This window comes from Mercenaria mercenaria, chromosome 19 (assembly GCF_021730395.1).
Source record: "Mercenaria mercenaria strain notata chromosome 19, MADL_Memer_1, whole genome shotgun sequence".
NCBI classification, from domain to species: Eukaryota; Metazoa; Mollusca; class Bivalvia; order Venerida; family Veneridae; genus Mercenaria; species Mercenaria mercenaria.
The window spans coordinates 8,455,866-8,481,706 of NC_069379.1; the positions used below are offsets into that span (position 1 = coordinate 8,455,866).

Genomic DNA, 25,841 nt, shown 5'->3' on the forward strand with positions numbered 1-25,841 from the left:
TAATATGAAGTTGATTATCTTAAGATGCCTAATTCTGAAGGCAAATTTTCATGGCCCTTAATTTGATATACAATTAAAATATTATAAACCCATTAAAATTGAATCTGACATATTTAATGCGACCATTAATCAATCTTTTAATAATTAACCGCCATTAACAGAGTATTAAAAAAAATAATGGCCCCATTAGTTCTTCCTAATTAATGGGGAATTAAGGGGTAATTTTTTAATGGCACATTAATTTCATGCCAATTAAAATTTTTCATGGAGTTTTAAGGAGCCTGTTAACTTATTTTAATGGTTTATTTTAAGCAGTTTTTCATGGCCATCAAAGTCATTTTTAATGTATGGCATTAAAACTATGGTCATGAAAATCCCATTAAATAGTAAGAAGTAATGGGTGAATTTTAATGGTGACCTGTTAAAACTCTGTTAAAAACCTTTGAAAAAATTAAGGCCAATTTCATGACCCATTTAATGACATGTGCATCCAGTAGTGAATGTCACAATTTACCTGCGAGTATTCCGGTCCGTAAATTATTTCGAAAATATCATAACAGCATCGGAATATTAAACTCTTCTATATACATGTACAATTACAAATAAATCAGATACTGATACAGGCAACTACGGTGTTCCGTTTGGACAATCGTGACTTTATATTTAGGAACACCGTAGGGAACGGTTTACTACGATCAGTTGCTAATGGTCCATCAGCTGAAAACCTTAGTAACTATGTGCAACTCATATTTACAAAAAATGGCCAACACGCTCATCTGCGCAATAATGTTCAACATCTATAACTGTTTATTTCTGATGTTAAAATGCTAACAATTCAATGTTGTAAATATTTATTAAAGGATGATTCTAGATTTAATTCACATTTTTCATCTTCGAAATAATATAAACAAAGTCTATAAATAGAACCCCAGTCTAAAACGGATTAAAGTTAACAAGGTTAAGTCCGAAAGATAACTTTTACTTATGGCTTATTTGAGTGTCATTTTTATTTTAAAATATGTTAAAAATAATTCAGGACAACAGAAATACTGTTTGGACATGCTTTCATAATTACAATGTGTCACGTGCTGTAATCTATAAACGACTACGGAAATACAAATGCCACTACAATAAAAGTACTTAAAACATTCATTTAGTTAAATTTCACCATTTAACTGAAGAACACTATACATGTATGAAAGAAAATTTAAAGAATATGACTCATTAGCTAAAAGTGCTGATCAAATATCTGACTCTCGGATAACTTGGTTTTGCGGTAACTATAAAACAGTCTCGTTATCGCCTAAACAACTACAAACGTACTTTCGTGCCAGACCATTCAACCAATGAAAGATAATACCACATAAAATTAACTTTGTTTTACCTATGTTGATCAACAAATGAAAGAACTAAACATTGCCTAACTCCTAATTCCCCCTTTTCACTATTCCTGAGATTCAATTTATATGGATAATATCAAAATACATTGGTTTAAAACACCAAACATACAAACCATTACGAAAGGGTTTCAATAAAATAAAAAGAATCTGCTCTTATAAAAATAAAATAAAAATAAATGCAGACGTCTGTAAACTTCAGAAATTCCTTACATATAAGAGATTCAGGAAGTAGAATAAGAACCAATAAGAAACACTCCCCAATTTTCCTGTATTTCGCATTATGTTTATAATGTACTTATTGTTGGATTTTTGAAGCAACCCATCTACAATATTTTTCCGTTACAGCTTCTTTTTATTGTGGGACTATTCTGCGATGCATGGCTCTATGGCTGTGTTTGAGATGCATTGCATTTCCGGGAAATCTACTCTTACATTTTATTTACTAATTATTATTTAAAAAACAAATAAACATACATTAAATTACATCGAAATGATGACTTTTAATCAATTGAATTATAAAATATTTTTCTCAATATCCTAAACATTTTCTCAGTATTCTACCGGGTAGCATACAGAACGCGCTAGATATATATTATATAAATATAAAATGTTGTAGAAAACATTAAATTTAAAAACAAATACATAAACACACGGTCTATCAATATACACAACTAGGCTTGGCAGTGGTAACTCCTGTGAAGTCTGTCGAGTTTCAAACCAATAGCACAGGAGAAGTAGCACAAATCGAAGAATGTCATGACCCCAACTATTCTTGGCACTGAAAACTTATGTACGCTATTGAGTATTTATTCCAAATCGTATAAAAAGCTTGCCAAAATATTACAAAATTTGGCAGAAAATGCTTTACATCTCCTGAAATTCAATGAGCCGGAACATGCCCAAAATTTATAATGAGACTTTGTACTGATAATTCCTGAACGGTTTTGTTTTGTTTGTTTGTTTTTGGCTTAACTCATTTTACAACAGTATTTCAGTCATGTAACGGCGGGCAGTCAACTTAACCAATTTTCCTGGATTCTGTACCAGTACAAACCTGTTCTCCGCAAGTAACTGTCAACTTTCCCACGTGAAACAGGGGTGGAGGACAAATGATTTCAGACACAATGTCGTTTATCAAATAGTCACGGAGAACATACGCCCCGCCAGAGGATCGGACTCACGACCCCGCGATCCGTAAACCAACGCTCTTATTTACTGAGCTAAGCGGGCGGGTTTGCAAGGTTTTTTCGGAAATCGTTCGCTCTGGTATATAAGAGAATGGATGGATCCGTAAACCGATCACTAAACTCCGCCCCTTAGTTACTGTTGCGGTTTCCCACAAGCTTCTTTCAAAATGGCGGATACATGTACATTAGCGAATGACTCGCTAGAAAGTATTTCAGATGATATCTGTGTGAAATACTTACCAAAATGTAAACCAAAATGCACAAATATAGCTATCAAAGAGGCTTATTTGTTTTACTAAAGATTATGTACATGACATTAAGCTTAACTCAGAAGAAACCACGGTAAAAGTGAGCGCCAAAATGCTGGCGTTATCGAGGAAAAAAAACGCTTTCCGTCTTTGCTAGATATTCCTGACTTGAAAAATAATGAGTCCTTATGCAAATACAAGGCATAATTATAATCTTAATTATCTTTTAAGCAACATGTGAAAAGAAATTACGTCTTAGATTATTATATAAATTATTTGATCAAAATAAAACGTCCACTTCTGCCGTATAGAGACTGTATTTCCACGCTAGGCTTATATGATAAAAATATCAAACACCATGTGTCATATGTAGTGATTTCTTACATCAAGATAACATTTTCAACAGATAAAGAAAGCTATAAATTGGTTCAATAGCTTTAAATATTAACGTTGCGTAATATCAAACAAAAAAATCACCGACATTCTTAACCGCATCGACATGTGCGTATATTTATTTTTTCAAATTACATTTAAAAGGAAAATCAATTTAAACTTATCGATTGTCGGACTTCGTTAAATAAAACAGAATGGTGTTTGAAACAGGGGATACTGTTATACTTACTGTCTACAAATATGAAAGACATAACATGACATAATAAATAATGAGAATGCATTAAAATTCACTCCCGCCGAATATTTATCTTTATGCTCCTGATTTAATGCCTGATTAATAAAAGAATACGTTTTATCCTTGAAATAATGTTAATGTGCCGTGCACTGTCTTATGTATATGTTTGAATAATAATTTTTGTATTCTATGTAAAATTAATTTACATGTATATGTTTTGACTTTATTAATGACTCGTTCAATGTACGCTCTATGTTTAATATTTTTCTGTCAGTGTAAGAAGATTTGTTGCTTAATTCAACATACATACATTCAATTGCGAGAATAGCTTGCTGAAGAAAGTTAGTTGTTACTGTTATATAAAATAAAATATACATTTATGACTTATATATTTAATGACTTGAACTGAAAAATTCTGCGACCGGCCTAAATTGAAATAAAGTGAGTAAATTCATATTAAAATTCCGATCACAGACGAATGAGTAGAGAGAGAGAGAGAGAGAGAGAGAGAGAGAGAGAGAGACGATTTATGACGAGTTACGTATGCTATCATATTATACCATGCACATTAGTGACACACACGGCAGTTTCAATATAAAGTTTATTAGAATTACATTTGATCAGATTGCTTATTGATCCGTTTAAAGTTCAACGCTTACATTTTTCTAAATCGGCCTTTGGTTTACGGAAATAATAAATCTCCCCCATCTAGCCTTTCCGGGTACCGCTTGTAGGCATTACATATTCCTAATGCACACCTTAACGCCACTTCCTCCGAAAAAAAGATGTATCAAACTTAAAAGAATAAGTCAGTAACGGTTTCTAAGTAAAAGCTTGTGGGAAGCAATGGCTGGTTAGCAACAATGTAAGTGCACTGAATAATCCGCGTTATCTTATTGGTCAATATCATACATAACAATTAGTTTGATTGACAGCACGGATCTGTCCACTGCTTTAAACACCATAAAAATTGACAAAGCAAGGCCTGAAAAACACAGAACTAAAGCATGTTCATAATATGTACATATAAGCTTGGCAATAACCACTTGTGTTAAGTTTGCTATTGGTATTACCCCAACACGGTGAAATACGATAATCAAGGGACAGGACTATAACTCTAACAAAATCACTGAACCGGGGCATGCTGACAGTTTGCATAATATAGGCATGGCATTTCTGTAAGTTTGGTGGGATTTGAAGGGAAAAAGGCCAAAACATTTTTTAAATTTGATCAAACAAGGACCATAACTGCGAAGAAAATCATAGAATAGGAAAATGTCAATAACATGCAGAATGAGAGTTGGCAAGTATGGCGTTTCTGTTAAGTGTGGTGGAAATCCGCCCAATATGATAAGAGCTGAATCAAGAGTAATTTCATCAATGAAAATCCTCGAACCAGAAAATGACGACGATATGCACAACTGGGCTTGGCAACAATTACGCTTGTGAAGTTTGATGTAAATCCGTTCAATAATATAGAGTATGGGACGTCTTAGATAACATCAAGATCATTACTTTTTTGTGTTCTACAAAAAACCCGTTGAAAACAGATCAAGGTGAAAACTGACGGACGCACGGAAAGGGCCAAATCTATATGCCCCCATCACTCGTAGTGGGGGCTCACAATTCGTTCAGCTTACATCACTATAACACTATACACAACTTATTTGATACTGTTTTGTGTGAAGGTGATGGATCCGAAATAACACTCGGCAATTTCTATAGAACTGCGAAATCATATTAACAAAATCGTAATCTTTCGGATGTAAAATGTAGATCAACGCACACATGGATTTCTGCTAAAACAGGAGAATGCCGAAAAAGAAAATGAAGATTTCGTTAATTGTCAGCTGTTTTTACGTGTTAAGTACCCTAAAACTACCAACACCTGGCGATTGACTGATTTTTAGGATTGTTCCGAACGAAAGTTGCAACAATTCCCAAGATTAAGATTGTTTTTTAAAATTATTCATAAATTCAAAAGAGTTTGATTTTCAGCTGCCTTGTAATTGTTTTGAAAGATGTATTTACATGGATGCGTCTGATTTTCATTTTGATATTTTTCTTGCGATTTAATGCCATTTAATATACATTCATAGCAAAGCATAGGCTAGACTAGCTCCTAGACTATGATATATTTTTTTTTTACATTTTTATGATTAAATGTAGTGAACTGAGCCAGTCTATATTATATGTCCAATATCATAGATAATTTCAACATCATATCTCTGTGAAAATCTCTAAAATAGACTGGCTTTTGTCTCTATGAAATTAAATTCATCAAAAAAGGAAAAATGTAGAAATAAATTATTATCAGTCTAGTGGCTATACAACATGTAACTCAAGATACACGCATAAAATATTTCTTAAGTAAGCTAAATTCCCATTGTTAAGGTCATGAACTTGAAATGACTATCGTCAATGTATGTTTTCTCCGGATGCAACTTTGGCATTCTCTGGTCATGACAAATATTTTCTGTTAAGGCCGAAGAATGCGAAATCGCAAACGGAAAATACATAAACGTACTTAAATTGCCGATTGTTATAACGTGTACATTACCTTGAGTTACTTTTATTTGTCTAAAGCATCATTTTCCGTAATGTATCAATATATGAGCCGCACCATAAGAAAACCAACACAATGCGTTTGCCACTAGCATGGATCCAGACCAGCCAGCGCATCCGCCTATTTTATTAAAAGAAACCGTTATTGAACAGGATGGATCCTGACCAGACTGCGCGAATGCGCAGGCTGGTCTGGATCCATGCTGGTCGCAAACGCACTATATTGGTTGTCACATGGCGCAGCTCATATATTGAAATTCTACAGTAAAATACCCTGCATAATTTGTGTATTTAATACAAGTATGTACAACTGTCTTTTCTTTTTGTCTCTATTCCACGAGAATCCAGACTGGTCCTTGGAAGTATTCACTGGATGTCTGAACTCCATACACAATAGAAACATGTGACAAACAGACAATACAAAACTGCTAACGTCATGAAGCATACAAAGTTGACAGAGCGAACGTTACTTGACCACTTGATCTGAAAAAAAAAGTGTTTAAGGACCATGCAAATAAGACATTTCGAGCTGTATTACGTAATAGATATTTTTGTTGTTTAATACAAAACGTGGCTATTAATAAAACATGTATCTGAGGGTGGATTTAATGAATATTACATGTATTTACAACTAGTTTTCTTAAAGGTTTGAATCGATAGTTAAAATATCTCCCAAAAGAACAAAGTGTTTTCGATAAGGCAGTATTGTAAGCTAAATTTTCATTTGCGAAATGTTCAAAATAAATTCTGAAGTTTTGAAAAATGAGAATTTCATCAAATTTTACACTGTACAAAGAATTTGATCCGAACATTTTTATCTCCCTTAAAAACTATTGAACCAAAGGTTTTTTTACATTATGATGGTACTGTATTTAGCTATTACATACTCCAACTCGTGACGTTGTTATCACGTGCATTCCAGTTCAGATCCGTCAGCGAAGGTAATAAAGTCACGGACTTGAACTATAACACAGAGTTGCTTCTAAATTAAGATTTTTTACAGTAACCTTACTGTTTTCAAAATGTGAAAGCTAATTGCAAACCTACCCTATTGAATATACATTTTCTCCATCGGTACTCCTGAAACCATTTCTCACGTTTAGTATATTCAACAACTACATATCGTGGATCATGGTCTATCTTCCATTTCGCTCTTTCCCATTCTTTTATTTTCCTTGCCTTTTCCTCTAACAAGCTAAGGAAATCTTTCTTTTGTTTCTAAAAAAAGACATTTCTATGTAGACAACATCTTATTTTTTACTTATTACTCTCTATGGGGACTATTAACATAAAACGAAGCAAAACACATTTGAGCCGTGCCATGAGAAAACCAACATAGTGGGTTTGCGGCCAGCATGGATCCAGACCAGCCTGCGCATCCGCGCAGTCTGGTCAGGATCCATGCTGTCGCTAATGGTTTCTCTAATTACCATAGGCTTTGAAAGCGAACAGCATGGATCCTGACCAGACTGCGCGGATGCTGGTTGCAAACGCACTATGTTGGTATTCTCATGCAGCTCGTATAACTCTTTTTCAAACATTTAAGGTAGCGGACCCATATTGACTCGTAAATTTCCTTTTGATTACGTATTGTCCGTGTGCAATTTTTGAGTCTCCTGGATTTTTGTTTGAGCCACATTAACGGCCGAATGTAACGAAGCTAACGTAAGCAAACGGAAATTCCCGACCGCAATTACTAGCCTTGAGCCTTGAAGAGCATACTACCTCGTCAATGTATTCTTTATACCACAATTTTGCCATCTCGTCATCAGTTTTGCTAACTCGTTTATACCGGGGATCTTCTTTTACAACTTCTTCTGCAGCCTTCCATTCTGTTGATGTTGTAATGTCCTCATTGCTATCGAGAAGTTCAAAAAAGTCTTCCTTCAATGCATCTAACTCCTTTTTCTGAACAAAAATAAAAAGAAAAGTGATAGTTTTACGTTACAGTTAAACTTCAATATCTTAAATTGGAGGTGCCATTAAGAGGTTAATATTTTAATAACAAAGGATTAAGCTATTTAAGTTTAAAATTTATTTCTCAGTCTACAATCCTTCTAATACGACACCTCACAGGACCAACAAATAAGAGAAATTCTAGTAAAATCTTCACGGAACAACGGAGCCTACTGCGTACATCACTAATGGCTACTCATTTCCAAATTATTTTTGCACAGTGGTCAGCCAATGCCAAAACTGAATTTACAAAATTTTTCCAAGCAGTTATTAATTGGATACATGATAAATACCATTGTGTAGATATTGGATCCTTGCGAGAATTTGCATGTAAACACAACTTGCAGTGTATTTCTAACATCCTTCGTAAATAAAGGAACAATGTGGACATTCCTTCCTTGGAATGGTCAGTGGCAAAACATAATCTCCTCAGAATGGTCAGTGGCAAAAAAAAAACATCATCGACCTGGAAAGGCATCATCGCCTTGGAATGGTCAGTGGCAGAAACCGTCATCGTCTTGGAACATTCAGTGGCAAAAAAAATCATCGCCTTGGAACATCATCAGTGCCTTGGAACGGTCAGTAGCAAAATAAAATCATCGCTTTGGAATGGTCAGAGGAAATATCTAGCATTGTCTTGGAACGATCAGTGGCAAAAAACATCATCTCCTTGGAGCGGTCATCTCACTGAAACGCTCAATAGCAAACAACATCATCGCCTTCGAACGGTCAGTTGCAAAAACAAACATAATCGCCTTGGAATAGTCAGTGTCAAAAACTTCAATGCATTGGAACGTTCAGGGGCAAAAAGAATGATTGTCTTGGGATGGCATCATCGTCTTAGAACGGTCAATGGCAAAAAAAACAACATCGCCTTGGAACCGTCAGTTGCGAAAAGCTTTATCCTGTCAGTGGAAAAAAAAACATCGCTTTGGAACGGCATTAAAGCCTTGGAACGGTCAGTTGCAATAATACATAATCGCATTGGAATGGTCAGTGAAAAAAATCCATCACTGCCTTGGAACGGACAATGACAAAAACATCATCGCCTTGGAACGGTTTATGGAAAATATCATCATTGCTGTGGAACGCCAGTTATAAAAAAATGACACATCTATCTATGTCAATACTGTCGAACGGCATCATCAGCTCCGAACGGTCAGTATCAAAAAACAAACATCGCCTTGGAACGTTCAGTGGCAAAAAACATCGTTGTCTTGGAATGGCATCATCACTTTGGAAATGCCAGTGGCAAAAACATTATCATCTTTGAACGGTCAGTAGCAAAAGTCATCATCTACTTGAAATGGTCAATTGCAAAAAAACATCATCGCCTTGGAACGCCATCATCACTGGCAAAAAAATCATCATCGCCTTCGGACAGTCAGTGGCAAAAAACATCATCGCCTTCAAAAGGTCAGTCGCAAAAGCATTACTGACTTGAATTGGTCAGTGGCAAAAATCATAATCACCTTTGAACAGTCAGTGACAAAAAACATCATCGCCTTGGAACGCCATCATCATCTTGGAACGGTCAGTGGCAAAAAACAGCATCGCCTTGGAACGGTCAGTGGCAAAAAACATCATCGCCTTGGAACGGTCAGTGGCAAAAGCATCATTGCCTTGAATCGGTCAGTAGCAAAAATCATAGTTGCCTTTGAACAGTCAGTGGCATAAAACATCATTGCCATGGAACAATGCATCGTCTTGTAACGTTCTCTGGCAAAAAACATCATTGTTTTGGAAAGGCATCATCACCTTCGGATAGTCAGTGGCAAAAAAACATAATCACCTTTGAACGGTCAGTGGCAAAAAAAAAACTCATCTACTTGAAATGGTCAGTGGCAAAAAAAACATCATCGCCTTGGAAAGGTCAGTGGCAACAAACATTATCGCCTTAGAACGGCCAGTGGCTTAAAACATAATTCGCCTTGGAACGGTTTGTGGAAAATATCATCATTGCTGTGGAACGGCCAGTTATAAAAAATGACACATCTATCTATGTCAAAACTGTCGAACGGCATCATCGCCTCCGAACGGTCAGTAGCAAAAAACAAACATCGCCTTGGAACGTTCAGTGGCAAAAAACATCGTTGTCTTGGAATGGCATCATCACTTTGGAAATGCCAGTGGCAAAAACATTATCATCTTTGAACGGTCAGTAGCAAAAGTCATCATCTACTTGAAATGGTCAATTGCAAAAAAAACATCATCGCCTTGGAACGCCATCATCATCTTGGAACGGTCAGTGGCAAAAAAGTCATCATCGCCTTCGAACAGTCAGTGGCAAAAAACATCATCGCCTTCAAAAGGTCAGTGGCAAAAGCATTACTGACTTGAATCGGTCAGTGGCAAAAATCATAATCACCTTTGAACAGTCAGTGACAAAAAAACATCATCGCCTTGGAACGCCATCATCATCTTGGAACGGTCAGTGGCAAAAAACATCATCGCCTTGGAACGGTCAGTGGCAAAAAACATCATTGCCATGGAACAATGCATCGCCTTGTAACGTTCTCTGGCAAAAAACATCATTGTTTTGGAAAGCCATCATCACCTTGGGATAGTCAGTGGCAAAAAAACATAATCACCTTTGAACGGTCAGTGGCAAAAAAACTCATCTACTTGAAATGGTCAGTGGCAAAAAAAACTTCATCGCCTTGGAACGGTCAGTGGAAAAAACATCATCGCCTTGGAACGGTCAGTGGCAAAAGCATCATTGCCTTGAATCGGTCAGTAGCAAAAATCAGTCGCCTTTGAACGGTCAGTGGCAAAAAACATCATTGCCATGGAACAAGGCATCGCCTTGTAACGTTCTCTTGCAAAAAACATCATTGTTTTGGAAAGGCATCATCACTTTGGGATGGTCAGTGGCAAAAAAAAACATAATCATCTTTGAAAGGTCAGTGGCAAAAAAACTCATCTACTTGAAATGGTCAGTGGCAAAAAACATCATCGCCTTGGAACGGTCAGTGACAAAAAACATCATCGCCTTAGAACGGCCAGTGGCTTAAAACATCATCGCCTTGGAACGGTCAGTGGCAAAAACATTAATGCCTTGAAACGGTCAGTGGCCAAAATCATTATCGCCTTTGAATGGTCAGTGGCAAAAAACTTCGCCTTGGAACGGCCATAAAAGACACTGTATGAAAGCATTCGTCCTCTGATTCATGTGGGGGCGGTTGGCAACAGGCTAGTACCTGTACGGAATACAGGAAAACTGGTTAGGGTAAATTTCCGCAAATATATTAACTAGATTAATGTTGAAAAACGTTCCTAAACCGAAACCAAACTAACTTACCTGTTTAGCGTCAACTTTTCCATTCGACGATTTTCTTGTTGGTCCAGTAAATGCAGGATTACTATAACTAACCCCTACGCCATTTCCGCCTGTGGCGTCTTTTTCTGGGATGTCACCGACCTGCAATATACATTTCTTCTGCATCAAAGCATAAAAATACACAGAGGATTTTACATGAGTGTCTTTTCGTACTGAATTTATCAACGAGTTGAATAAAATAGTAGAATGCGAGGCTCTGCCGGGCATTTAATCAATCTTATTAAAGGTCCACTACTAATACCCGAACGAGTATTATATGAAAATAAATTTGTAGCAGAGACTTCCTATTTACTGAATATATGACCCACTGCATCGGATCTGACCAAATAGTCATGAGTATATGCAAGAATAACGAACAAATAAACAACAAATTTTGCATATTTCAAACCGAAAGTATGTTTTCCGACTGCTTACGGACGCTATAGATATACGTTGTGCATTCGGGCGTAAATGTACTTTTAATATTGAACTAATCCAAGTAAATGGGTGCTATAGTTTACTGAATACATGTTTTATGATACATAAAAGACACCAATCAATCGAACATACTAAACATGTCTCGTTGGCGCAGTAGGTTAGAGTGAACGTCGCATGCAACGTATTGGCTGTAGGTGTGCGTTCGAATCCCGGAAAGGTAAGACTTTTATTTATTTATTTTTTTTTTTTGATAACTACATTGTATAATGTATAGCTTTTTTCACGAAATAAACGTGCAATGTTTGTGAATATACTTTATGTAAAATATGTCACAGTAACAATGTCGAAACCGGTGATTCCTGCACCAGTCGCTATTAACGTTGATTATTCAACGGACGATTCAGAAACCTACACTGCCAGTGAATCTGAGGATTAACCTTGTTTGTGAAATGAACTTTTTTTTCTGATAAAAAAAAATTTTGAGGGGAAAATATATAAAAGAAAACGAATAGGAAAAAAAAATGAAGAAAAACATAATTCAAAACAATAAATATTAAAGTGCAGGCAATAAAATACGATACGTACTTTTTGAATTATAATTCATAATACAAAAAAAAAGGATTCGGTTGGGATTCGAACCCACAGGTTGCGCGCATGCCATGTATCAGGGGCAATCACACTTACCAATACACTGTGCAGTCTTTGATCGCAACTGGTTTAGTTTCTTACAATATATACCTATTTCTTACGTAAATCATCAGCCGAGGTGATCCGAATACCATATCCACCTTAGTTAATGAACTCGCTCAAAGGTCATTTTTGAAGGTCAAAGTATTTCTATTCATGAAAAGCATTCTTATATTACAGGTAATATACAGCTATTAATAATATAAGTTTTCGGGAGGGCAATTTAGACCAAGTCTCGAATAAAAGTGTTTTCACAACTTGGTCTGCAAACTTTTCCTGTTAATCTCTTTCCAGAATAGTTTTAAGGACATAAGTGAATAAATGTCTTACACTGTAGAAAAAAATGTTATTGAACTTTACCTAAATTCATAAATCTATGTACATATGGCTATATTAATTCAATAAAATTTTAGACATTAAATACATTGTCTTGGCCTAATACATGCCACTGTTTATTTGAAACTAAAATTTTGTACATCACGTATTTTTCAGGCAAATCGTGTAAACTACTATCATGAAAATACCTTTTCTGTCGCGCGTTTTTAAACGTTTATTTGTTTGAATTAATTTTATAATCACGTGTCCCATGGAGAATTTCCGACCGATTACGGAAAAGCGATAAACACGAAAGTAAGGACAAAATAACCACCCAGAAAGAAAGAAAATACATAATCAATCATTTGTTTCTCTTTACATGTGTTGACTGCAAGGGAAAATTGCACGTCTAGCGTAATTTTTAGTAGTATATTTCAAAATGTGTTGTCTTTTTTGAAGATTTATGTCTATTCATTTGTCTTTATTTTGCACCTTTAAGCGAGTTAATTAATTCAATGTAGAAAGACACGTAATATTCCTTTTTATCACATTTAAGCTTTTCCCATTTCTACCTTTTTTAGCTATCATAGATCAAGTAAATTCGATTCATGGTTTATCATTTCATAAAGTATTTAATTATTTATAGATTGTTATGTACAGGTTTTAAGCTCTGTCTCAAGAATTATGCGAGAATTCCGCAGCGGAATTTATACGCGACTTTAGGAGTGAAACAGCATAATACATTGTACTAAAAATGAGCGCAACATGTCCAGATCCAAAGCTATTGTGCTATTTAATTGACCTGTCAAAACATGTTCCCGGCTTTCATGTTAATCTTATATAGGCTCGAACAGAATATAATAAAAGCCGGGTCCATTTTTTGACAGGTCAAATAAATTAGACAATAATAATCTAATTAAGTATTTTCGATTATTAATACTATATTGATATCACAAATTTCTTCACTAGCCGTCATTATATAGACAATACTGACACAGACAAAACAAAATGTGATGCAACGACACACATTAGAATGACATTATGCATCCGATATAAAATTTAGATGTCAACATGGCAAAATATTGACATTAATTTTGAAGTTAATGGAGAATAAAATCAAGTATGTTATAATTTGATTAATCAGCATACCCTTTTTGTAGACTATACACACTTGACTTGGTTTTGGTCGAAAACTGATCTGAACTTTGGCACATGTGTAGAATAATAACGGTGTGAATCAAATTCAAACTACTAGTAGAAAAGTGTCACCGGAACCTTATGAACAAGAAGATTTTCAAAGCTTTCCCTATATAAGTCTATGTAAACCATGTGACCACCAGGGCGGGGTCATATTTGACCCCAGGGAAAAAAAATTGAACAGTCTTTGTAGAGGATTACTAGATGATGCTACATAACAAATATCAAAGCCCTAGGCTCTGTGCTTTTGAAAAAGGAGAATTTCAAAATTTTTCCCTATATAAATCTTTGTAATTTACGAAAATAAACAAAGTGCCACAACTCACTTAAAAATGCTGAACCAGTCTGATTTTCAGAGGGGCACAACTAGGGTACAAATACACCATTCTAACACAGTTTGGTCAAAATCCCCCAGTAGTTTCTGAGAAGATGCGACAACGAGAAATTGTTAACGGACGGACAACGGACCACTGACGCAGAGTAATTTGAATAGCCCACCATCTGATGATGGTTGGCTAATAGTTAAACCTAAAATGCTATTTGAAAATATACATTAAATAAATCGAGTATCAAATTGAATATTGATGAATTTTCTAGATAAACGGTACAAACCTCAAGGCATGAAGGGGGCAATTAGCCGGATATGCCTCCGTGGTCCACTCGAATGTAGTCCATATCAATATATAGTGCAATTTTCCCGCCTAGTAAAGGCCATTTTCATGCCAGATATAAGCTTTATTTATGCTTGATTGTAAAAAGGAATGTCCGCAGATGATTTTAAGCTACGTTATATGCTTCAAAAGTTGATTGGAAGCTGCCTTGTAAAATGAAAGTGAAAGTAGGTATTTCCTGATGTCTACCTACGCAATATTAACGTTTTCATCACTTGTCTCAGTCACGTGACCATGGTTTCACTGCATTATGGTCAACCCCATATTTTTTGGGTATATTTTGATTGCCTAAAGACAGACCTACAAGACAAGGGTAGTCTCGCAAGAAGTGAAAGGCTAGAAATCTTGATAAAAATATGTTATAAGTTGTTGATTTTATATAGAAAATAGTAGCGGATGCATTGAATACCTTCATACCTCAAGCGTATACTGTTTTTTCTGCGCATTCGGAATAAGCGGACTTTTTTCACTGTAACTCTCTAAGTCTTTTTTCCCCGATCCTTGTTCTGATTTGGGTTGCTTTACCTTTGGACCGCTTAACTGTAATCCTTTACCTTTGTCGTCAAGATCAAGGCCATTCTTACCATTGATGTTGGATTTCACCTTCGGGTGTAAAATGTATAATATTTCACTTATTTTAGAAGAAAAACATATCTGAGCTGTTTTAAGGGTATTTTAGTAGAAACATGAAACTGGTTAGTCTCATATGAAGAAAGATGACAAAATATTCATAAATTCATAGTTTGCAACAAAGAAATTTCGTAAAGAAATAACTTAATATCAACATCATAAAAAATTAATTCAAACAAGATAGTTTTAATCAATGTTGACATATTTTCGTAGTTAAACTGTTTACAAAACAAACTATTGCTGTTCCTATGCATGGAAATAACACAGAACGCGCACTCTAAATACTGCCGAGTAGAACATCAAAGACAATCAACTATCTTATATCAAAGACGTTCCTGAATCGAAATGGTATGACAGTGCGGTGTTACACTCAATTCACACACACTACTTCGTTTATCAGGCAGAGTAACTCATTAGACGTCTAGTACTTCTAAGGTGTTACTTCCCATATTATATTAACAGTTTAAAACACGGTTACGCTTTGACGTCACACGTTCATGGCTATGCCCTTGTGAAATTCATGTAAATAAATCTTTGATGCATGTCATTTTCTTTTGGATTATTCAGAACTCTGGCCAAAAAAAATCGTTGTTCTCTTCACACTTTTGTTGTATATATCAATTTGAACCAACAGACTAAGCATTCAACACTCTATGTTTTAATTTAAGTTCCATGTAACATTTAAGAAAGAATTCATAGCAAAAGAGTGCTTTAACACAATTTATGCGTTGAGCGGTTATTCGTCGGGTGTAATAATTTCACAAGGGCGCAGCCCGAGTGAAATTATTTGTACGACGTATTACCGCCCGAGTGTATAAATAGTGTTAAAACACGGCTTTGCTCTAAATTACTAGTATTTCAATTCTAATATGCCTTTAACCCTTTCGCTGCCTACAATACGGGTATACCCGTCCCACTTATATATGTCAGCGCATTTGCCTACAAGACGGGTTTACCCGTCTTGGGATTTCCCGACATTCCAACCTATAAACAATGCAAATGACGTCACATGAATTTATCCCAGAGCAACCAATCATATTAAAAGAATGTTTTCAATCAGTGTTTGCTGTTCTATTTTTTTATTTTTCTTTCTAAAAATTATAGGTTTTGTATACTTTCTGTGAACAATAAAGCCTCTAAACTGTTCTGTCATAACTAACGTGATTTCCAGGAAAGTTCCATGGCAAATACAGTGTAAATAACGTAATCGAGTGTTCGGCAGCGAAAGGGTTAATCTAAAACAGTAGATAAAATATAGTAGCGCTCTTTCTTGGTCGCAACAAAAACTTTGACGTCGACTCATGTTAACGTGACGTCATTCTAGCGTAAGCGTGTTTTAACAGAGACAAGTAAATTAGAATGGTATTTAAATAGCATCCTTTCGTAGCTGAAGGAAATCTACTGTTCATGCTTTATGTACTTACCGCAGCATTTTCCTTCTTTGTTTTTCTTTCTGCCTTCGCTTCTTTTGCATCTTTTTCTTTTTTGTCCTGTAACAAATAATGTTTTACTTCTACTTAACAAAGATGTTAACATCGGCGAAATGTATTCATAATTTTAACATGTCCAAAACATTGTGGAATGATACTTATTTCACTTGGGTATTGATTACATTTTACTCGGACTTTATCATAGACTCCCTGTGTAAAATTGCAAACTTTTAACTAAAATAAAGGTATTAAATCGATATAATATTTCAATTTTGAAAAATTGTGTTGCTTGTAGCATCATCTGGGGCATGTGCAGTGAAAAATCTTAATTTGATTTCTAAAATAGTGTGATATTTATTTCTAAAGTCACTATATGTTCATTGTAAATATACTTCGTTATACCCAAGTGGAAACTGGCAGGTACTCGAAAATGCAGCTCGTTGATTGGTCAATTAGAACCCTTCATGTACTGTGATGTCATGATCAAGTTATGAATATCATGACACTGATGACATTATTGAAATGAAAATAGTTCTACTTATTTATTAAGATAATAAATTTGGAGCAATTTATATCAAAATATTTATGACATGAAATACAAAACAAAGTTTGAAAGACGATTTTAAAGAGGAAATACATCACAATCTTAATCACTATTTTTCCAGTCAGTTTCATCCTAGTACAGATGTCATTTTTTTAGTGAAGCACTAGCAAAATGACATTTGTACAAGGATGAAACTGACTAGAAAATAATAGTGATTATACCCAACTTTAAAGAAGAATTATGTTTCAAAGTTCGTCAAACCTGAATATGATTCAATAGGTCGTTTGTTTTTTTTTTGTTGTTTTTTTTTTTCAGAATGTACCAAAATGTGATTTGGTTTAACAGTTCATGTTTTTATTTTCAGAATTTACCCGAAGTGGATATGTTTTAACAGTTCTTGTTTTCGCTTTCATAATTTAATTTAACAGAAAGGGATATTGTTCAACAGTACGTGTTTTTGTTTTCAGAATTTAAAAAAGGGATATGCTTCAATAGTTTGTTTTTGTTGTCAGAATTTACCAGAAAGTTTGTTTGTTTGTTTGTTTTGGGTTTAACGCCGTTTTTCAACAGTATTTCAGTTATGTACGGCGGGCAGTTAACCTAACCAGTGTTCCTGGATTCTGTACCAGTACAAACCTGTTCTCCGCAAGTAACTGCCAACTTTCCCAAATGAATTATCAGAGGTGGAGGACGAATGATTTCAGACACAATGTCTTTTATCAAATCGTCACGGAAAACATCCGCCCCGCCCGAAGATCGAACTCGCGACCCCGCGATCCATAGACCAACGCTCTCCCTACAGAGCTAAGCGGGCGGGAGGGATACGGTTCAACAGTATGTGTTCGCTTTTTCAAAATGTATCAGAAAGGGACATGGATCAACATGATATAAGACATTTTGCCTAAAGGAAGGAAGTAAATGATACCGAGACCAATATAATCGCAGGTGCAACATACATTATTTGGAACGATTCCTTCGGTCGTTTGAAGCTAATTTTTGCCACAAGTGTTGAAAAATTCCCAACTGAAACACATCATCAAATCCATAAGAAGACTCAAAATAATAGCCTTTACAATTGGGAAAATGCGTCGTAAAACGTCTAAATTGGGAATTGTTAAAAAAAATGTTGTTTTTTATTAAAATGTTAAATTTAAGAAAGAAATGGTAATACATGCATTTAGTTAGCACGTTTCCTTGTGTTCAAATTGTTTACAATTTATAGGTACAGGGCGAAAACGATAGAAAAAAGAAATATTTATTTTTTTTTAACTTTGAGAGTTTTAGTTTTGAAATTGGGGAAAAACATACTATTTGCATTGGAATAGGGGCAGAATGTCGGCCCATATTCAGCCTAAAAATAAACTGTAATAAAATATAGTTACCTGGATCAGCGTATGGGGAAATATACGTGTGCTTCAGTGACTTTTCAATAAAATCAAGATTGGCTGTATGGTCAATCTTTACAGCATTTTTTCCATTCCAGTGCAGCATTATGTCCTCTTTGGTAAAAGCATCTAAATGAAAAGAATAGCTTCATATGAAATATTTTCTTCTATGAACGGATAAACAGTTTTTGCCACTTTAATACGTAGTGAAATTGTTGTGCGTGCTCGAACTCCCATCGGATACAGATAACTTCTCAATATAGTCCGATCCTAGGAAATACTGAGATGTTTGTTTTGTATGGGCAATATCTCCGCTCGCGTCAAACACTCGAAAGACCAAAATACAAATGTAGTGGTGGAAATTTCCGACTAAATTTTCATTGCTGCTGACACTTTACATGCTATAGGTTTCACGAATTGGCAATGAATTCAAATAAAACAGACATGTATCAAAAGGGATTCAATTTCTCATTGATTTATGTAAAAATCATCAAATAATTTTCACAATTACAAATTTTCTGGTGATTTAAACCTATGTATGTACTGTACACGATTAACGTTTATCGGATCTACACGCCAATATGAGCAAGCGATAAAATGTGATTTATCATGCATTATTTTGGTCCTTTGAAGTTTTGACGTTTAAATTTCCCCGTCACAAATATAAAACAATCTAAACGTCGAATTATTTTGACTACTATTCAACGGTGAGAGACTATGAGATACATATCTTTTTTAATTCTTAAAGTTGTGATAATTGCCAGTCGATATCCTATGTCCAATTACATAATAATATTAGAAAAGGAAAAGTTGACCTGTTAATACAGATTAACCCCTACCTTGCTTAATTTCTATAATGCACTTGTGCATCTTCCAATTTGGACAGTACTATTAACTGTTAAAAGGGGTGCTCACCAAAAGACTGATAATCGATAAGCGTTTACTCACAACTTTGAATGACAATTGGACATGTCTGTGTGTCGAAAGGGTATTTCTTTAGATCCATCTGACAGTTAGATTTTACATTAAACCTGCGAAGGAAAACATAAATTTGCAAGGAACAAACTATGTGTCATGCATTCTGATAATTGTTAACCTATCGTCGTTTGTAAATAACATTACCTTAAGGAGATGTCACGGCTGAGATAGTTTAGCATTATTACAATACACAGTCGGTATTGAAATTGTGTTTCCAATACATGTGCTCATTAGATAAATCCTCAATATCTATGTGAAAATAAGGGATGTGTTTTGTATGATTGCAACACTGTGAGTTGCTCTAATTACTGACAAATGACTGAAACAATAGGAATTCGTACGAGAGATGGATAGACAAAACGACAGTGAGGTAACAATATATTCTTTTATTGTTTTAATGTATGAGTTGTAAGCTACAATAAAGAATACCCATTTTATGAAAATCAAACTTGAAGTTAGAAATAACAGAAAAAAATTAATTAGGTCATGAGTCATCATATACCTGTTAAAATTTGTCATTAGTTTTCACGAGCTGTCAAAATTACTTTTATCTCTCTATTCTGCAAATGCATTGTTTTTGAAAGTATCTTGGACGGACATTGTAGTGTGTAACTTACTTTACATTCCACTTTAATATTTGTGCTTGAAATTGCTTTATTGAGCTCACCGACGTCACATATGAATGTCTATTGTTTTAGTTTACTGTCTGTTACAAAGGTATCAAATTTCAATATTAAGATGTAAGAATTGTTCCTTTCTGGAAGACAATGGAAACTATTTGGTTGAATCATAATATAACAGTTTTTGGAAAGAACTGAATATTCTTTGGTTTTTTGTTATTCACCGGAAATTCAAAAAGTGACATCACCTTAAACCAGAATGCAACTGATCGTTTATTTACAGAAATGAGATGAAACTGTGCGGTACGTTTTGGCACTATAGCTTCACTATAGCCCATTTCTTTAACTTATCTTAAAATCGAAAGTAGGACATTTCAAATCGAAAGTTGTTTATCTTCATCTTAAAATAAGTCTATTATGTATTATGTATATTCAAGTCGAATTAGCCCATTTCAGTAGTTTCTCTTCAAATTGTAAGTAGTCCATTTCAATTATGTTATTCAAATCGATAGAAACCCATTTCATAGTTTATCTTAAAATCGAAAGTAGTCCATTTCAATTATGTATATTCAAATCATAAGTGACCCATTTCAGTAGTTAATCTTCAAATCGACAGTAGCCCATTTCATTAGTTTACCTTTATCTTCAGATCGAAAGTAATACATTTCAATTATCTATCGTCAAAATCGAAAGGAAAGTAGCCCATTTCATTAGTTTATCTTCAAATCAAAAGAAGTCCATTTCAAAAATATATCTCCAAATCGAAAGCAGCCCATTTCATTAGTTTATCTTCAAATCGAAAGAAGTCCATTTCAAAAATATATCTCCAAATCGAAAGCAGCCCATTTCATTACTTTGTTTTCAAATCGAAAGAAGTCCATTTCAAAAATCAAATGTATCTTCAAATCGAAAGCAGCCCATTTCATTATTTTATTTTCAGATCGAAAGTAGTCCATTTCAATAATGTATCTTCAAATCGAAAGTAGCTCATTTCTGTAGTTAATCTTCGAATCAAAGGTAGTCAATTTCAATTGTTTACAACTGGTAAAAGAATTATTTTTTAAAAAACCGGATTACCTGCCGCTGTATAAAACGCTACCGTTCCTGAATATATACACCAACTGATTCTTTGTGAACAGCCCATGTAGTTCTGATTTTCGTTCGTGGTGAAAAAACAAATCTGGTATCCAAATTTTGTCAACAATATCATCGCCTAATTTAAGAGATTCATACGAAGTGCTATTGACTGAGAAATCTAAACGTCTGTCTGTCCAGTTTAAGCGCAGATACAATGTACAGTCATACTCCTGTCAAAAAGAAAACAAATGGTATGGTATACTTTCTGAGATCTTTTACATTTTAAAAGTGGTAGAAGTGCAGACCTTTCGCAAACCGGTCCACATGGAATGGTTCGAGGCCAAGAGTTCTGAGAGCATCTAAACCCACACGGTGACAATCAAGAGAAGCAAGCGTCCCGAAAATTCAAGCCCTTAGTGTCAATGACAACAGTATACATAAATTAATGTAGAAGATTCCTTTGCTAAAATCTAATATTTGAGAGTGTCTGTTCGTGTAGAGCGTCTTTTTTAAACAATGTTCCAGTCTTACAAAGGACGGCGTCTACTTGTAGCTGTGAGCGCTATGCTCAACTTTACAGAGCTGCGTGACTGGAACATCACTCAGTTGGCACGTGGCGCGATACCCTATCCAATCACATGATACTGACATAGGAATGACCAGTCCTAGTGCATGTACTATCCTCATAATTCTGAGAGCCAAGCGAGGAGGCTACTAGTACCGTTTTTCTCGTCTTTGGTATGACAAGGCCAGGGAGCGGACCCGTGACCTCCTGCACTAAATGCGGGCGCTCTATCACCAGGCTATAAATATAAATAAAACGCTTATAAATATCTGCGTTTGAATGACAAACTTCCATATAATATAGTTCGGACGTTAGTACAATTTGTACAATGTTACCTCCTACATCTTATTGAGTACTTCAATAACCACCCGTAAATCTCAAAACGGGCACATATCTATGATGGCGGGGCCGTAGTTCAATCACCGGGCAATGGGGACGTTTCGATAAAAGACATTGTGTCAGAAGTCACTTCCCTCTTCTATTCAGCCAGCTATCGTGTAACTAAAATGCTATTTAAAACAGCGCTTAACATGCCCCCCTCCCCGCCCCCTAAAAATAACAATAATAAAATACAATAAAATAAAAAGACATGTTCTTCATCGCGCACTGAGAAAACGGTACTGGATTTAAAGCCGTTGATAGGAGTGTGAGGGTTTTGCACATTCCATTTCTTTTCATGAACAAACTCAATTAAACTGAGTATGCCAGGTATTTTGCTTGGTTTTATTCTATGCTTCGAATTTCTATGTTTTTGTTTTTAAACTTACCATGTTTATGTCGCTTTCATAATTCAGATCAGTAATAACCATTTCTACAGAAACGTTTGTCACACTTCCTGAAATTTAATTTATTGGTAAATTCATTAACAAGTGTCTATACAGTGACCCTTAAGCAAATTATAGCCACGTGATCTATTTACTTTTTAGCTCACCAGAGCCAAAGGCTCAGGGTGAGCTATTAGGATTGGTCACCGTCCGGCGTCCGGCGTCCGTCGTCCGTTGTCCGTAAACTTTTACTTCAAACGACATCTCCTCATAAACCGCTAAGCAAATTTCATCCAAACTTCACAGGAATGTTCCTTGGGTGAAGCTCTACAAAAGTATTCAAAGAATTGAATTCCATGCAGAAATCTGGTTGCCATGGCAACCGAAAGGAAAAACTTTAAAAATCTTCTTTTCAAAAAACCAGAAGCCCTAGAGCTTAGATATTTGGTGTGAAGCATTGCCTGGTGGATCTCTACCAATTTTATTCAAATCATGACCCCGGGGTTAAAATTGACCCCGCCCCAGGGGTCACTTGATTTTACATTGAAAATTCTTTAAAAATCTTCTTCTCAAAAACCAGAAGCCCGAGAGCTTAGATATTTGACATGTATCCTTGCATAGTGGACCTCTACTAAAGTTGTTCAAATCATGACCCCGGGGTCAAAATTGACCCCGCCCCAGGGGTCACTTGATTTTACATAAGAAAATCTTCAAAAAATTTCTAAAAATAAACCAGAAGGCCTAGAGCTTAGATATTTCACGTGTAGCATTGCCTAGTAGACCTCTACAAAATTTGTTCAAATCATGACCCCGCCCTAGGGGTCAATTGATTTTACATAGGAAAATCTTCAAAAATTTTCTAAAAATAAACCAAAAGGCCTAGATCTTAGATATTTGATGTGTAGCATTGCCTAGTAGTTTTCTACAAAATTTGTTCAAATCATGACCCCCGGGGTCAAATTGACCCCGCTCCATGGGGTTACTTGATTGTACATAGAAAAATCTTCAAAATTTTCTAAAAATAAACCAGAAGGCCTAGAGGTAAGGTATTTGACATGTAGCATTGCCTAGTGGACCTCTACAAAATTTGTTCAAATCATGATCCCCGGGTCAAAATTGACCCCGCCCCAGGGGTCACTTGATTTTACATGGAAAAATCTTTAAAAATTTTCTAAAAATAAACCAGAAGTCCTAGATCTTAGATATTTGACATGTAGCATTGCCTAGTAGACTTCTACAAAATTTGTTCAAATCATGATCCCCAGGGCCAAATTGACCCCGCCCCATGGGGTTACTTGATTGTACATAGAAAAATCTTCAAAATTTTCTAAAAATAAACCAGAAGGCCTAGAGCTTAGATATTTGACATGTAGCATTGCCTAGTGGACCTCTACAAAAGTTGTTCAAATCTTGACCCCCAGGGTCAAACTGACCTAGCCCCAGGGGTTACTTGATTGTACATAGGGAAATCTTCATAAATTTTCTAAAAATAAACCAGAAGGTCTAGATCTTAGATATTTGATATGTAACATTTCCTAGTAGACTTCTACAAATTTTGTTCAAATCATGACCCCCGGGGTAAAATTGGCCCCGCCCCAGGGGTTACTTGATTGTACATCGGAAAATCTTCCAAAAAATTTCTAAAAGTCATCAGTTTGACATTTGAAACATGTAGCTCATATTATTCTGGTGAGCGATCCAGGGTCATCATGACCCTCTTGTTTATTTTTGTTGGTTTTAACGTCGCACCGACACCATTAAAGGCCATATGTCGACTTCCCGGCTTTGATAGTGGAGGAAGACCCCAGGTGCCCCTCCCTGCATTATGTCATCATGGGTAGCTCCACCGACCTTCAGTAAGCCAGCTTGATTGCTTCCTCACATGAAGAATTCAACGCCCCGAGTGAGGCTCGAGTCCCCATTGATGAGAGGCAAGTGATTTAAAAGTCGGTGACCTTAACCACTCGGCCACGAGACCAAGCAACTTGATAGAGGGATTCAATCTCTATAAAATGACCATAAATTTAATCATAGCAACTGGATATATAGATTCAATTTCTATAAAACAACCTTAAAGCTAATAATAGCATCTTAATAACTATATTTTAATGCCTATTAATTGACTATAAACATAATAATAGCAAATTCATATGAGCCACATAGAGAGAGAACATACGCCCCGCCTTAGGATCGAACTAACGACCTCGCGATCCGTAGACCAATGCTGTACCTACTGAGCTAAGCGGGCAGGCTCTAAAAAGGATGTATTTTTGTGTAAATTGCATTATGCTAGTGCTTTGCATTAGGATTTATAATACCTGTGTAAAAGTCTGGTGGCAGGCTATGGTCATAACGAGTGTCACTCAGCAGGTAATGAATAAGATCATACCTAAAGAAAGAAAATAATTATACAAAAGATTAAGTACAAACAAGAGATATACATTGTACAAATTTTAATTACAGAAATGTTATAACTTCTGTGCTCTTCATTTCCTCTTAATTTGAAGTTTCTTCATTTTTCTTCAGTCTGTAGGGTATAATAATTGGGATATCAAGAGACTGAGGCAGACGAAAAGTTCGGTATGTTAGTAATATAGGAAGATTAAACAAGAAATACATAATAGATCTCCTGGCAGTTGTCGAATTAAAATAATTTAAATATTGATCTATCTGAATCATGTCTCATTTTCTTACACAAGGGACAAAAGTTAACACATCAAAAAAAAACAAAAAAACATATGTTTAGAACAATACCGTTACCTGTGTATATTACATGTTATATTTATGTATTTACCTTGTCGGTTCTACATGTGCACCGGAAGTGACTGACGCCGTTAAGATACACAGGAAAAACTTCAAATATTCCTTTGCCATACACCTCTTATCCAGCAACATGATTATCTATAAATACAACAATAAATTATTTGAAGTTAATATTTTAATTAGACTTATAAATCGTACATCGTCTAAAACATTATTTTAAAATTTAACAATTTTAGATAAAGCCAAACATGTGTTATTAACAAAAAAAAGAAAAGAGAAAACAGTCGACAGCCATTATTGAAGTATAACAAAAGTAATTTATTTACATAATGAGCCCGCCCACTACTTATTTACATAATGAGCCCGCCGGGCCCAGCCCACTATAAGGATCATGGATCATACCGCGAGTTCGATCCACGGGTAAGGCTTTCTTTCTCCGTGGCGATTTGATAAAAGACATTGTGTCTAAAATCT

General features: G+C 35.4%; 2 protein-coding genes across 2 annotated transcripts; both read right to left on the reverse strand.

The window, feature by feature from the left end:
* Positions 1–6,195: 6,195 nt before the first annotated feature.
* LOC128551302 (uncharacterized) lies at positions 6,196–17,628 on the reverse strand. The gene is made up of 7 exons (XM_053532112.1): positions 17,587–17,628; positions 16,666–16,731; positions 15,029–15,214; positions 11,286–11,405; positions 7,754–7,936; positions 7,076–7,246; positions 6,196–6,511 (listed from the first exon to the last, which is right to left on the reverse strand). The coding sequence occupies exons 1-7, from the start codon at positions 17,626–17,628 to the stop codon at positions 6,395–6,397; spliced, it is 885 nt and encodes a 294-aa protein (XP_053388087.1). The 3' UTR covers positions 6,196–6,394.
* A 488-nt stretch (positions 17,629–18,116) lies between these two features.
* On the reverse strand, positions 18,117–25,637 carry LOC123542127 (gamma-aminobutyric acid receptor subunit rho-2-like). Its single transcript, XM_053532113.1, has 7 exons — positions 25,399–25,637; positions 24,923–24,993; positions 22,608–22,675; positions 21,276–21,505; positions 19,549–19,631; positions 18,598–18,729; positions 18,117–18,238 (listed from the first exon to the last, which is right to left on the reverse strand). Exons 1-7 carry the CDS (start codon positions 25,497–25,499, stop codon positions 18,117–18,119), a joined length of 807 nt encoding a protein of 268 aa, XP_053388088.1. The 5' UTR covers positions 25,500–25,637.
* Positions 25,638–25,841: the final 204 nt, after the last annotated feature.